The sequence below is a fragment of the Diabrotica undecimpunctata genome, chromosome 3 (genome assembly GCF_040954645.1).
Source record: "Diabrotica undecimpunctata isolate CICGRU chromosome 3, icDiaUnde3, whole genome shotgun sequence".
In the NCBI taxonomy this organism is placed as follows: domain Eukaryota; kingdom Metazoa; phylum Arthropoda; class Insecta; order Coleoptera; family Chrysomelidae; genus Diabrotica; species Diabrotica undecimpunctata.
The window spans coordinates 119,012,227-119,028,072 of NC_092805.1; the positions used below are offsets into that span (position 1 = coordinate 119,012,227).

Consider the following 15,846-nt stretch of genomic DNA (forward strand, 5'->3'; position numbering starts at 1 on the left):
GAAGAATAATGGAGTAAAGTAATTTGGAGTGATGAAACCAAAATCTCGATCTTTGGGAGTGACGGAGTGAAGTTTGTTCGCCGCCGACCGGGAGAAGACCTTTTGCCCCAGTGTACTACGGTCACTATGAAGCATCCTGTGAGTGTCATGGTATGGGCTTGCATGACCACTAATGGAGTTGGACGTTTAGCAGTAATAGAGGGCAATATTAATGCAAAAAAAATATCAGGAAGAGATACTGCAAGCCAAACTGCTGCCGACTATCAGAAATTTGTTCGAAGGGGATGTCCAACAATGCATCTTCCAGCAGGATGGAGCGCCTTGTCATACGGCTAAGACTTCCATGGAATGGTTGAGAAACCATGATGTTACTGTTCTGCCTTGGCCTGGAAATAGTCCCGATCTAAATCCAATAGAAAATTTATGGTCAAGGCTGAAAGTCTTAGTATCACGCCGAAAATCAAGCAACAAGAGAGAACTAATAGAAGCCATTATTCAAAACGCGTTTAGAGTTATTACACCAGAAGATTTGGCTCGTCTCCATGCCTCGCAGAATTGAGTCTGTCCTAAAAAACAAAGGTTATCCTACCAAATACTAATTTTGTTGATAATAATCATTGTACCATTTTTTTTAAATATATCTACTAATAGCTAACGGCTGTTGTTTTATTTAGTTTTAAATTTTTAGAGGTGTTTCCCCCTTAAAATAGATGTTAAATATTAAGTAGAAGCATAAAACGATGTAATAAAATTATAGATAAACTTATAAATAACATAAGACTTGTGAAAAAAGGAATGCTGATAACAAAACGAAAATTTTTGAAAAGTTTCCAGAATTTTGGCCACTAGTGTATATTTAAACGTAATGTTTAAAAAATTTGACACCTCCCTGCATTGTGAGCTGGACAACCGTCTTGCTACAACCAAATTTCATCCATATTAATAGGTAATGCTTGAACTGAAGGAATTATGTGATTTCTCAGGAGATCTAGGTATTTACGACGACACAAAGTGCCCTCAATGAAAAAAGACCAATTACGTTGTCACCTAAAATACCAGCCCAGACGTTGACTTTTTGACGGTATTGTGTATTGTAAAGAAAACTTGTGCCTATTTTCTTTAGAGTACCCTACGGTGACAGATGGATTGTGATGGCCAGTTAAAGAAAAAGAAGACTCATTTGTAAACAAAATTTTTTCATGAAATCTTCGTCACGATTAGTGCGTTCCATCATGTCGCTCACAAAACACCATCCGTCGTTCATAATCAGCAGGGAAATTTTCCTGAGTTCTTTGCAATTTTTAACAATGGTACTTGTTTCTTTTTAAAATATTTCATACAGTTCTGGCACTAATACCAGTTTCTCTTGAAATTTGGGTGCTGTTACAAGGAAAATTGATTTCAGCTAGACTACATACAGCAATTTCACGCTGTTCCTGTTCGTCATTAATTGTACGAGCTTGTTGATTTTCATCTTCATCACTATCCGTGAATTTTCTAGAATTCTTGACACAAACAGTTTTTATAAACAAGCTAATTATGCGTGATGTATGCAGTTTTCAGATTACCACAACCGAATAAAGCACACGGGTTTCTTTGAATACAATTTGGTGGTTGTCTTGTATATTATCCGGACTGACCAAGAAAGCTTTTATTCGGTCAAACCAGTACGTACACTACGTTTTGGTGTTCCCTTATATACAGACCGAAACTACTGGGAATGGTAAATTCCTGAAGTGGAGTACGGTTCTCTTGGATATTTTGTGTAACTTTTTTCTATCGTTTTTTTTTCGATTAAAGATAGACTTACAACGTTCTCTTGGGATCTAAACGTTCTATCTCTACAGCTTTTTCTAGATGTTTCAATATGTTTCCCAAATATTCAGATTCATCTATTCGGCTAGAATATCAGTTAGTTTTTATGACATCTCTCACTGTTTAGTTTTGGGCGATGATTCGATTTGTTCAAATTTAATAACGGTTCGTGCGTATTGGTTTTCAGTATAATCGAAGTGTCCAAAATATTAGTTCAACCAAAACTAAATGTGATCTGTTTGGTATATATTGCCATGGTAAACTGGATCTTCGGCTTTAGAGAATTAAGCAAATTTAAGAAAATTGTAAGCTTACCTTTTCCATGACTCCAGATCACAAAAGTGCCATACACATAAGAAGCTAACACAGTGGTTTTTTAATTGCTGGTTATAACTCTTGTTGTTCAAATATTTCCGTGCACTTCTCATTCCGCGGTCCTCTGAAAATATGTTGTGGAGAACTATCCTCAGAAAGTTTTCCACAACATATTTTATATATTTAAATAAATTAAATCAAACCAGGCATTAACAAAGTACTACACTTTTATTAGAATTTAACAAAATAACTAAACAATTAACTGAAAAAGTAAACAGATTTTAATACTTGATTAATGTCAAAATCTCCTGTTTTGGGCAATTGTCGTAAAACTCTGTTTAATTTCTTCTTAGTAAGATCAACCACAGATCCGTCATCAGTAAAATCACTAAAAATAAAAAGTATAAAGGAGATTTGTATTATGAACTGAAATTTAATATAAATCTTACCTTTGTCCATAACTAAACTTTTCCCATAAAAAATTCGAAAGGTCTTCCAAGATTGGTTCGGAATGAAGCGCAACAAATTGTTCCCTGCAGATCTAAAATAAAAACATGCCATATCGTTATCGTTAAAAATATACTAAACCAGTAGGTGATCTCAGCTTTAAATTTACTTTTAAAGGTACCTTTATTTTTAATTTTATAGTAAACGATATCATACCTTATTCATGATATGTACAGTTGACGGATGTGTCCAATAGCAGTCATGAACGGAGACAAAAGTAATACCAGCTCGTTCACAATGAAGGGATGTTAACATCATATGACTAGAATCCAATGAATGTATAAAATTAGGTGGAAAAGCGTTCTTCTGCTTCATCACATTTGGTTTTCTGCAAACAAAAAATGAATAAATGTATTAAGATAAGCTCAAAAAAATAGCTAAATACAGTATACTCCCTCTATAACGAACACGGTTATTACGAGGTTTCGCTTATAACGAGATACATTAGATGTCCCATGAAATTTCTATTGAACTATAACCGTCTATAGCGAGGCAAATTTGGTTATAACGAGAGAAAATAAGATCCAAAAACGTGTTTTTTACGTTTTTAGTCCGGTCGTGGCTATAAATAAATACCTTTTCAAACAGCCCCTCAATAAACTTAACTGCAGCCCGCAATTAACTTCTTTACAATGAATAAATACAACTGTTTCACATCTTTAGAAAATATATGATAGAATGATACTGGACCATTTAAAGCAGTTAAAAATAACAGAGTTCTTAAAATTGCAGAAGCAATAGTTTATGTTATCCTTGAAAATACGATTTATATATTATGTAGTTGGAAAAAAATTTAAGTACAGCTTTTTTGTTTTAACGTATATCATTGATAATAAAAGTAAACAACTCTTTTATGTTTTAATATATTTCATTGACAATAAAAGTAAATAACTTTTTTTCAAAAACGCCATTCAAACAATATTTATTAGCATCTTATATTGCTCCGAATGACTTCACTATAGGAAGTTAATGGTTTAGAAAACTACAGATTCATATGTATGCACAGTATTATTATTGTCTGATATAACGAGATCGGCTTATAACGAGGTAATTAGTCTGTCGTTACAGTTCTCGTTATAGAGGGAGTCTACTGTATTAACTAGTCAATTAAATAATACCAATATGGAACTTGCATAGTTGTTTATTATAATTTTTCACGTGAAACTTCATAGGCACGCTTAAGAAAAAAAAGTATACTTATAGCTTTAAAGATCTTCCGACCTATTTGCCACTTTTACCATCTCTTAACATCCACCCTCTGAGTTTTGTGGTCCTCTCTAATATTTAAGTTTTGCTTCCCACTTTAACTCCAGCACCAAAAACTTATGATGTTGGCTCAGTCTCAATAGCTATTACATTATAGTCCTTACATTCAAGTATATTTTATTTTCTTCTCGTGAAATAATCGATTTGAGAATGATTTTATCAACTTGTGTATGTGATAAGTTAACTTTTTCTAGTCCTCCATATATTATATCCTCCATTTTAAATAAAATACGCTGCAAAAATGGTCGAAAATTAGGAAAAACACTACTGGCTTGAAGTGTCAGTTGTGTGAATTTTTAAAGCATACGTCGATAGATATATAATAATATACATATTATCATTTGTCAAACGAGTGTCGTATCAAATGTAACTTTGATACCTCGGGTTTTTAACAGATGGCAACAATAATTTCATTCATTTTCATCATTATAATTCAATATAATTAAAGTGCATGCACCTACAACAGAAGGAACAGAAGAAGAGGTAGAAGAACTATACCATAGCATTAATGAAGTCGTGAAAAGGTTGAAAAAGCAAGACCTAACAATTGTCATGGGTGACTTTAACGCCAAAGTCCATAGTTTAAGGGGCAATATGGGGACGCACGTTGTCTTGCTGAAAAAGGACGTCTCGACGGCCGTCGAGATAAGGCAGTAAAGTGGTTTGTAAGATGTCATCAACACAACGCGCAGCTGCCATATTGCCTCGAATAAACACAGGTAATGATGGGCTACCATAGGCAATAGCCCCCCAAGCCATTACTCCAACTGTTCTATGTGCATACCTCTCAATAGCAAACGATATCTTGTCGCTCTCCACGGTGGCGTCTTACCATCCTACGACCATCATGCATTCCTAAACAGAATCGTGATTCATCGCTGAATGCTACATTACGCCATTCTGCCACCCAATGTTGCCATTCTCTGCACCAATTCAAACGTTGATGACAGTGGTCCGCAGTCAAAGGAACCACTAGTCGTGGACGGAATGAAACCAGTCCAAAGGCTCGAATATGACGGTATAGTCTACACATACTAACAGGTCTACCTACTACTTCAAACCATTGGTCAGTAATTTGAAGCGTAGTAGCAAAACGGTCTCGCAGAGCCAGTAATCTAAAGCACCTATCTTGACGCTTTGTGGTACGCCTCGGTTGGCCAGTTGATGTTCTTTGTGTTCCTCTACCTTCGTTTGTCCACACACGACAGACACGCATAACCGTCATTGCCGTACAATTAACGCGACGACCAATTTCGCGATTAGACAAAACCCATATCTCTATACGCAATAGTTCTCCCCTGTCAAAATCGCTAACATGGTGGTAATTTTACTGTCTTCGAACTCGAGGCTTTCTTACACTAAATACAATTAGACTGAGGAATAATAACTAAAAATTTCTATACGAACCGGTTTTTACAAATCGATTTCTTCGCAAAAAAATGTGAATGTAAAACTTTCTTTTACAAAAAGTAGAAAAGATAAAACATTGGTATTGTTATCATAGCATGTTTTAAATATAGTCACTCTGTTGCCAAAAAATTAAGTTCAAGAAATTATTCCTTCTGGGTGTAAGACTTCTAATACCACTGAGTATATATAGAAAACCTCTACAGAGAGAAAGAATTCGGAGCATTCTACAAAAAAGTTAACATATCAACAACAAAGAATTCAAGGCAACCACAAGACAATGCAGAAGTCACAATGGTGACCTATTAACAACAAGGAAAGATGTATTTGAATAGATGGGTGGAATACTTTAACCAGGCACTTAATATAGAGGAGGAAGAAGAAAATCTGGAAGACGAAAGAGATGAGGTAAGGAGAACAGCCGAGAGAGAAGGGGAACCAACAACGATTCTTGAAGTTAAAGATGCAGTTAAAAAACTAGCCAGAAACATATCACCTGGAATAGATCCCAGCTGAACTATACAAAGAAGGTGGCCACGATATATCATAATGGCATTACAGCAGCTTATGAGAAATATGGACACAGAAATCCCTCCCCAATGATTGGAATACTTTGCACCATACACAAAAAAGGAGATATCTTTGGATGCTCTAGCCACAGAGGAATTACGCTTCTAAACGCAGCGTATACAGTATTTTCCACAGTACTATGTCACAGTACTATGTACCATATGCAGAACGGATAGTAGGAAAATACCAGGCTGGATTCAGAGGTGGTAAATCGACAATTCGTCAGATTGCAACCCTGAAACAAACTTTAGAAAAAACACTGGTATATGGCAGATACTCATCACATATTTATAGACTACAAAGCAGCCTACGACTCTGTGAATAGAAGGGAAATGTTCAAAGCAATGAAAGAGCTAGGAATACCAAATCAGTTGGTAAATTTAACAAAACTAACTCTTGAAAGAGTTGAATGTAGAGTATGAATTCAGGGGGAACTGTCTGAACCTCTTAAAATAAATTACGAGCTGCGTAAGGGAGACCCTCTCTCCTGTATACTGTTTAATCTGGCTTTGGAAAAAGTAATACATATGTCACAAATTACAACCATCGGTTCAATATATAATAAATTAGTGCAAATCCTTGCCTATGCTGATGATATGAATTTTGTTGGGAGAACGAAAAACGCTGTAAGAGCGTTACGTATTAAAAGTATCAGCTACAAAAATGGGTTTAATAATAAACACCAACAAAACCTTCTCTTCTTCTTCCTATGCCGTCCCCATTAACGGAGGTTGGCGACCACATTTTTAAAAGCTTCTCTGTCTTTTTCAACGTGGAATAATTCGTCTACAGTCATGTTTGTCCAGTATCGAATATTTCGCAGCCATGACTTCCTCTTTCTACCTATTCCCTTTTTGCCATCGACTCTACCCTGCATGATGACCTGCAGAAGACTATATTTATTATTTCTCAGTATGTGTCCAAGGTATGCAGTCTTGCGTACTTTTATCAACAAAACCAAATATATGAAAATAAGCACGCAACCACAAATCCTACGACCACTTGTTATAGAAAACGACGTCATCGAAGCAGTGAACGAATTTGTATACCTGGGAGCGCTCCTTAACACTGAAAATAATGCTACCGCAGAGATAAACCGCAGAATTTACACGGCCAACAGTCGCTATGTTGGGCTCAATCTCCTCCCTAAATCCACAATTATATCGAGAAATACAAAAATTAAACTCTACAAAATAATACGCCCAGTTAATACATAAGGTTCAGAGACCTGGACTCTAACAAAAAATAACTAAAACATGTTAGGATGCTTCGAAAGAAAAGTACTAAGGCGAATCTATGGAGCAATGAATGACAATGGAGTGTGGAGAATACGATACAACTTCGAACTTTATAGAGTATACCAGGAACCAGATATCGTAGCACATATTAAGATGATCTCCAGGACGTCTGACCTGGATAGGGCATGTAATACGGATGGAACAAAATGACCCAGCTAGAAAAAGGCTCCTTGAAAGATCCATTGGCCAGAGAAGAGGAAGACCCAGAACAAGGTTTCTTGATAACATCGATAAAGACATTAGAAATATGGGAATACGTGCTTGGCGGAGGAAGGCGATGGATAGAGACGACCGTAGAGAAATTCTTGAGGAGGCTAGGACCCACACAGGGTTGTAAAGCCAGGATGATGATGATGAAACTCCGAAAATCGTATTGAAAAAAGATTTTATTTTAAATTAGTGTTATGTTTTTATAAGTAAGTTGCATGGCGGTTATTGTTTCCCAAATATTGACGGGTGATTTGCTTGGCCTCGATCTTTTAAGCATGTAGCCTGGCTTCTAGTTGACAATTCTGAGACTGATGTCTGTACCCTCATAGTGATATCACTTGTGTAAGCAGAACATGGTGAATCGAATTTAAATTGTATTAAAAAAATGCATTAAATAAAATTGTTATATTACTAAGTTAACTTTTATATTTTTTTTTTCAATTTTTTGCTAAAACAATTAAGTTTTAAGACATGTTAGGTTTCGTATGAAGTAAATAATAGGTAACTTATAAGTCAATTAATAATTAACTAACTAATAATTACCTAATAGCCTATTATTGTAATTACCCAATAAAATGTCCAATAACTAACGTTTAAAATGAATGTTCTGACAGAAACAAAAGCATGTGGTAAAAAAATGGTAACTTACTCATATTTGTCCATGATATAATTGTCATAACTAGTGGATGAGCTCGTGGATATTTTTCTATACTTAAAATATGGCTGTACAATAGGTAAACCTAGGGGTGTAACCCATTCGACGTGCTGAGACCCAACTGATGATATGAGTCTTGCACATTCCGTGAACCAGTCTTGAATTTCTCTCGTTGATGTAAACATCGTTCTTAAAGAATCGAAAGTTCTGCCTAAAAATATACAACGGTTATAAAATAGTGTTATTATATGCTTGCGAAACTATAACCTTGGAGATAGAGTATCGAAGACAATAAGAAGCAAATAAAAAAGCTAATATTTCTGATACAAAATTATAACATTGTTATAATATTGTTACGTTATTCTGTGGGTTCAGAAGTACGTACGAAGTGGTTTAACTTAACTTTATTTAACTCAAAAATACAAATACAAATATAATTACTAATTACTAGACTTATGCAAATTGCATGTTTAGCATATTATGCATAAAAATGCAAGAATGTCAAATTTTGCATATTTTTCTAAAAGTGTGCATAAAGTGCATATAACTTTGAATTTTGGTGTTAACTATAGATATTCATGTAATAAATCAACAAATAGCTCCGAATAGATCCGAATAGCAACGAATAAATCCCAATATTTAATTTGATTTCAATATCTCTAGATATCCCAATTTTTGTTATCGTACTGTAATAACTAATAAAAGATAAGAGGCTTATAGTTTTGTCGTTAAATATGGGGGTTACAATATCTGCCAGTTTATACCTCAAGTCGATGTATTTTTTCTTTTCTTAGGCATTTTTTTAATTCCTGGTGATGAAAAAATAGGATTTTAAAAATTCAGATCATTCAATACTTTCCTGAAAGGTCGCTTAACATTTTTTTTCTCGAACAATAACGTTAGTTTGCCTTTAATTTGGCTAAAAACAAAAAATATATATTGGACTTAATTAATTAAGAATTTATGCTCATAGTATTTTTTTTAATACATATAAGCAGAAAAGACCAAGAGCCTCCTGTAAATAAAAAAAGCTTACACAGAAGTAAAAAATTTCTAGTGTATAATGGTATATTTTATTAAAAAAATAATTAAAATGTATCCAAGAGGATTACAATTATTCCAAAACGTTTTAGGTACAGTCGGACTATCATCAGTGAAACATTTTAAAAAGTTGTTGAATCTAGCTACTGAAATAGGCTTAAAAACCTTTAAATTAGATGACAATCATGATTATATTTATTAAAATGATGACACAAGGTCTATAAGATTTCATCTAACTTACCAATCAAGAGTATGTGACTCACTACATTGCCCAATTCTTTCGCCCCTAGGGATAATTCATAATAAAACCTTGGAGTTATCATCTGACCAGTTACAGAACTGTAACTGGTCAGATGATGTAGCGGAAGTTTGGGAAACGTACTGATAAAAGCTATATAAGAATGAGTCGGAGATACATTAGAAAATTAGTAGGAAAACTCGTAGCGGAATTATAATGCCATGATATAGTACCATAAATTTTCACTTTGATTTTTTCATAATGGACTAAGGATTACAGTAATTGTAAAATCTCGATTCCAGCAAAGCCCTAAGGACAAATATCAACAAAAGGTTGATATGCTAGTAATTCGAGGAAATCCATCAACAACATTTATATAATTATAAAAAATATTGAAGGAATTAGAAAAAGAATTGGTGTATTATTTGGTGAAATATTTATAGGGAGGGGTAGTATTACTCGTTAATTATTATTGTTACAAATCAGCAAAACCGGAGTTTATAATGGGAGCTTTGTCAATTATAAAATAAAATTAAGAAAAACTATAAAAATAATGTTATAACAAAACAAATAAAAGGATTGTTGTTGTTTGTTTGGATTTATATAACTGCATACACTGAATTCATTTGCCAATCTACAATTTTTACTCAATTACTCAATAGTCATTGTTTCGTATACAATATTTTCATATTGATCTCTAATATACAGTCTTTTTGTATTTTTTTGGTAATTTGGAACAATTTTTAAGACAAAGCTATAAACAAAAGTATTGGTGATTACCTGTAAGGTATGAAGATGCCGCCCAGACATGTTCCTTTGGAAATTGATCAATATCTTTTAATTGTCGAGCAATTTGAAGTCTAGCACCGTATCGAGTGACGCCATATACTGTTGTCATGATCGTCTGCTTAATGACCTTTCTTTTAATAAAACCTTCTAGAACTTTGGCAATCTGAAAAAAATATATAATTAGTTGTGGTTTGGCCTTTAGATAAAGAACTGGTTGGTTGCCTACTTCATTGAATATTGAATACAAATCTTGTCATATCGATCTTTATTTTTTTATGTTTTTTGGATTGTGGTCTTAATTATTTGAACTATTATTTCGTACATACCATTAAAATCAATAAATAAAATCAAATAAGTAAAATTAAAAGACGCATAAAATTATCTTGGGTAGCATTCGACACGTAAAACTATATTTTGAAGAACATTGGTACATACTTATGTGTCTAAAGCATATGAGAATTGTATCTTACCAGTGACTATGGACTTTAGACCACGGAATAAAAGCCATAGCACGTAACTTGTCTTTAAAAAGACAACCATAGGCCATGAAAACAAAAACATTCTGCTGTTAGTGATTCCATAATAAATCATAAGGAAAAAACCAGGAAAAAAACCTCATAATATTATCCCGACATTTGCTATTTAAAACACATAAATGATATAATAATTTTTTCTGACGGATATTCTCAAGTTACAGTTGATTTCATGTAATCGAATGAATTATCTGACTTAAGTCGTCCCACGAACGCAACTCAGCAATATTGGCAATATCATTTTAAAGTCGTCTACTTCACAATGTATAATATATGTGTGAATTGTGAATATAAATGAGTCAGATGAAATTAAATTATTAGAAGAATTTTTCACCAAGTAACAAAAAACAAAATTTGTTTAATTTATTAATGTTTGTATTTTGAGAATGATTTCCGAAGTGGAAATTGAAACGTCAATAGCTTTCAGTATCTAAATATTTTGTATAGTTATTTTTAAAGAGATCGTATTTAAACTTATATTTTAAAACAACATAAATACATTGAATAATATCGTACCTCTATCCCATTTTCGGCATCACAAACCCTCTGCTGTTCAACCAATTTTACTACTGCGCTGTAAACATCCTGAGGTTTCTCTGACGGAGCTAAATTCACACTGTAAGCTCCGCTACTATCCCTTCCGAGAGCAGCATAATGTTGTAAACCATTACAACTACCGTCTTGATGGATCGGAAAATGACTTAAAAACTTTTCGGGTTCTGAAGAACGTACAATATCGGCGATTTCCATGCAACAGGAAAGAGTCTGCCACGGTTCATCCGATTGAGCCCACCAACGTCTACCTGTTAATGGTTTGTCAGCAGAATCAAGGATTTCTGGTAGTATGTCATTCGCATATTTTAACCTGAAATTTTTTTTAAATAAATATAGAGACATATAAATAACGAGCACAACCCAATACAATTTTCTGACAAACCCTTCAAAATCAATTATCAAAATTATAATATTAATTACATACCACTATATTTATATTAGTAGAAACTAGAAAACCCAGCGATCTTTAAAAGAGCGACTTACACAAGTTAATACATTTCTTATTATTAAATTTCTTAGTAGTTCATAATTTTGTTCTGGAACAGTTTATTGGATCCATCAATGTTTTAAATATATTTCGAAACATCAAATAATTATGTCACCATTTATTATTATTTCCAAAAATATATTTAAAACATTGATGCATCCAATAAACTGTTCCAGAAAAACGTAATGAATTACTATGAAACGACATAGATTTAGTTTAGTTGCTTACCTTTCTTTAACAGAATCGTTCTTCTTCAATCCAGTCAAATTAATAAGATGAATTTTTATCCAGTCAAGTCCATGTGGTCCGAGAGGTCGAGGTTCGGCAAAAATCAGCATAGATCGAGCCAGATCGGAACCTAAATGGTTCAAATGTGGCGGTACGGGATAAACCCTTCCTCTGAAGTCCATATTATGAGGTAACCAAAAAATTGTATCACGAAACTAAAAAAAATTGTTTTATGAGAAAAAGATCTTGACTTAAAAAGGAGCAAACCGCCTTAAATTGTATATAATTGCTAGGGACCTTAATGCAAAAATTGGCAAAGAGCAATTTTTCCAGCCAACTATAGGATATGAGAGTTTACATGAAGTGTCAAATAATAACGGGTTGAGACTAATAAACTTTGCAAGTACTAAAAACATGATAGTAAGAGGAACAAGATTTCTCCATAAAATAATATACAAAGGAACCAGATAGATCACATCCTAATACATGAAAGGCGTTCTTCCCACCTCATGGGTGTCAGAAGCTACCGAGGTCCAAACATAGATAGTGACCACTTTCTTGTAATGGCAAAAAGCAGAGGAAGAATATCAAACCTAAAGAAGGATAAACATATGAAACAAGACAGAATTAATATTGATAAGCTGCTCATTGAAACCGTTGCGAGAGAGAATAGGAGACAAGTGGATGAGGAAATAGAGAGCCTGGAAGCGGGGGAAAACGTGGAGAAATTATGGACAAAATGTAGAAACATAACTGAGAAGGCATCGGAAATATTGGGGAAAACCAAACCAGTTAAACAAAACGAATGGTTTGACGAGGAGTGCCAAGAAGCAATATATAACAAAAATAAAGCATACCTAAAGACAAATCAAGCTAGATGCACAAGAGCAAAGGAGGAATACCGGACCCTAAGAAGGGAAGAAAAAAGATTACATCGAAAAAAAAAAAGGAATTTGAAGAAAAGCAGTTAGAAAACATAGAATGGCTAAGAAATCAAAACGAAACAAAAATCAATCGAAACTCACAAGTTCTACAGAAATGTAAACAAAATGAGTAAAGACTTTTAGCCAAGAATAGGGAGCTGTAAGGATGGAGAAGGAAATATCCCAAGTGATCCGCCTCAATCTTGAACCGATGGGTTAAATTTTTCGACGCAAAATTTAACGGCTATTATATCGAAGAAGCATATAACGCCGTAGCAGATCGAAATGATTGGAATCTATTTAACCAAAACGAAAAACCACCTACCACTGAAGAGGTTGCCCCAGCCATTAAAAAGCTTAAAAATAATAAAGCACCAGGAACTGATCCAATTTGTAGTGAGCTCTACAAGAATGGTAGCGACGCCCTGCTATAAACACTGTATAAACTTTTACTTCTTGTATGGCAACATGAGAGCATGACCAAGACTTGATATGCCCGTTACTTAAAAAAGGCGATCCAGTTCCGGTGTGACAACTGCACAGGTATAACCCTGTTAAAAACTGCTTACAAAATACTACCATATATTCTCTACGAAACGCTATAAGTTTACACAGTTGGCATAGTTGGAAAATACCAGGCCAAATTTACTCCAGAAAAATCAACAATTGACCAGATTCATTCAATAGACAGATCCTCGAGAAAACATTAAAATTTAACATTAAACCCTATGACCTATTCGTCGACTTCAAGGCCGCATACGACAGTGTCAAGAGAACAGTATCTACTATACCAACAATCAATGCGTGAGTTTAGTATTCCAGAAAAACATCCGATTAACGAGAATGACAATGCTCAACTTAAAAGCCAGTGTTAGGGTACAGGGAGAAAACTCTCGATGATTTGAGATAAAGGATGGACTCAGACAAGGGGATGACCTTGCTTGCCCTCTATTTAACACTGCATTAGAAAAGCTGGACACAATACTAATGACTGACAACATGATTGCTAAAAAGTTAAAGACAGGAACACCTGTAGGAAGAAGAAGCAGAGGCTGACTGCGAATTAGGTGGTTAGATGGAGTTGAGACCGACTTAGGGATACTAGAGGTAAGAAGATGGCTACACGTTGCCAGAAACCGAACAAAGTGGCGACTAATCTTAGAGCAGGCCAGGATCCACAGAGGATTGTCGAGCCAAAGATGATGATTAACTTTGTTATAAAGTTTGCAATCATAGCTAGGGGTGCAGGAGGGGGCTAATAAAAAATTCTCCATTTTCGACTACCAAAAAGTAACGTAAGACCAGCTCAGCAAGCACAGACACCTCGCGTAGAGCAAGGAGCAAAAGTTGACTTAATCTTGATGTTCAGTATGCATAGGAACTGCGAAAGCATGGGCTATCGATAATTTTGCCTTGAGAAGTTTTCAGCAGAAGGTACCTATTGAAAATAATATATATTCTGAGAATTGTCTGCCAGCCGATTTAAATTTAACAGTACGTTTATGTGCTGAAGTATTATTAAAATTATTAACTGATACACGTAAAGGTAGTTGCTCTCTCTTTCTAAGCATCACCAATTGATTCGTCAATTGATAAAGAGAAATTATCAATAAAAGGGTAGTCATTATTATTAATAGATGGTACATTTCTACAAATTCTCTATTATTTTATCATAAGAAATATTTATGTACCTAAATTAGTCAAAATACGCATAACCCTGTACTTTATATACTTACATGATTCGCCAAAGATAATCTGTACAAACAATCACACCACAATGAATACATTTCAGCCTTTTTTCGTCTATATTGCATTCTTTGTTTAAATAAATGGTACCTTTCGGTCTTATCCATTTCAGGAGTGGCAATTGGTGGCGGTATTAACGAAGACGTCGGTTCAGGAACATCTAAGCTTGACGATCCACCATTATTAAATACCTAAAAAGCATAACATATACAAAATAATCTAGCCTTTTTTACTGGCGTATGAATTTGTAATTTTTGGATGCCTTTGATTCTGAAGAATAATTCTTTATGCGTCATATATTTTTAACACCAAATGTATAATAAATTTTTAACACAAAAATTTTACTTGTTGTTACAGAGAGCAATTTATCCGAAGAAAATAAGGCTGTACGTTTCATTTGTGAACAAATTTCAATTTTAAAAGGAAAAATAGAATTAAAAACAGACAAAATGAGATCTTTATTAGTAATAATCTGCAAGAAGCTGACAATACTTGTCTGGATTGTCAAAATGTGTGAAAGCAAAAATGTCCGACAGGTTATGCTAAATAAAGAATGAAACTAATTTATAGAAACTTTTCAGAACAGACGCACAAACAACAAACATTCTGCACTTTTCCTCTGTTGCGATTACTACTGCTGTCTACCGTATTACATGTTTTTTAACTTTTTTACCATTAAAATGTGTTCAAATAAATTTAATATAAGTGACTAAATATTTACTTACTTCTAATATCACATCTAAAATTTTGGTATTAACCTTCCATGGAACTGACGCCAATTGATTAAGAGCATCTAAGCTTGGGTAAAGTTGTTGCGAACCAACTTCATTGAGTCTCCCTTTCTGACTAGTCGCCTGTGTAGGCAGCCTGATCACATCACAAGGGGATACTAAATACCCACCTAAAATCAAAATAATATTTTTAGCTGTATATTTATTTATATCAAAAAGTTTTCTATCTAGTTATACCTATCACAATAAACTAGTAAAATCATATCTTAGTATAGTATGGCTAAAATTACTTGAAACCAAACACTCGCGATCAAAATCCCTTATTATCAACCAATATATATAACCAAATATATATATATATATATATATATATATATATATATATATATATATATATATATATATATATATATATATATAATGTGTGAGATTAAAATCTCACTGAAATGAGGATATCGGCCAAGGAGAAATAAAAAATGAAAAAACTATTTCAATCTTTTAATAGAAAACGTTTCGTGTAGTATTTCTGCAC

The 15,846-nt window shown here is 33.9% G+C and overlaps 1 protein-coding gene across 1 annotated transcript in view; it reads right to left on the reverse strand.

The window, feature by feature from the left end:
* Positions 1-2,339: 2,339 nt before the first annotated feature.
* PolrMT (mitochondrial RNA polymerase) overlaps positions 2,340-15,846 on the reverse strand; it is a 32,042-nt gene continuing 18,535 nt past the window's right edge. The window contains exons 6-14 of the mRNA XM_072526744.1: positions 15,309-15,484; positions 14,574-14,774; positions 11,915-12,129; positions 11,161-11,509; positions 10,103-10,274; positions 8,038-8,254; positions 2,794-2,965; positions 2,580-2,671; positions 2,340-2,518 (exon numbers count right to left, since the gene is read on the reverse strand). Of these exons, the coding sequence (XP_072382845.1) occupies positions 2,389-2,518; positions 2,580-2,671; positions 2,794-2,965; positions 8,038-8,254; positions 10,103-10,274; positions 11,161-11,509; positions 11,915-12,129; positions 14,574-14,774; positions 15,309-15,484 (1,724 nt within the window). The 3' untranslated portion in view covers positions 2,340-2,388. The remainder of the gene's footprint in view (positions 2,519-2,579; positions 2,672-2,793; positions 2,966-8,037; positions 8,255-10,102; positions 10,275-11,160; positions 11,510-11,914; positions 12,130-14,573; positions 14,775-15,308; positions 15,485-15,846) is intronic.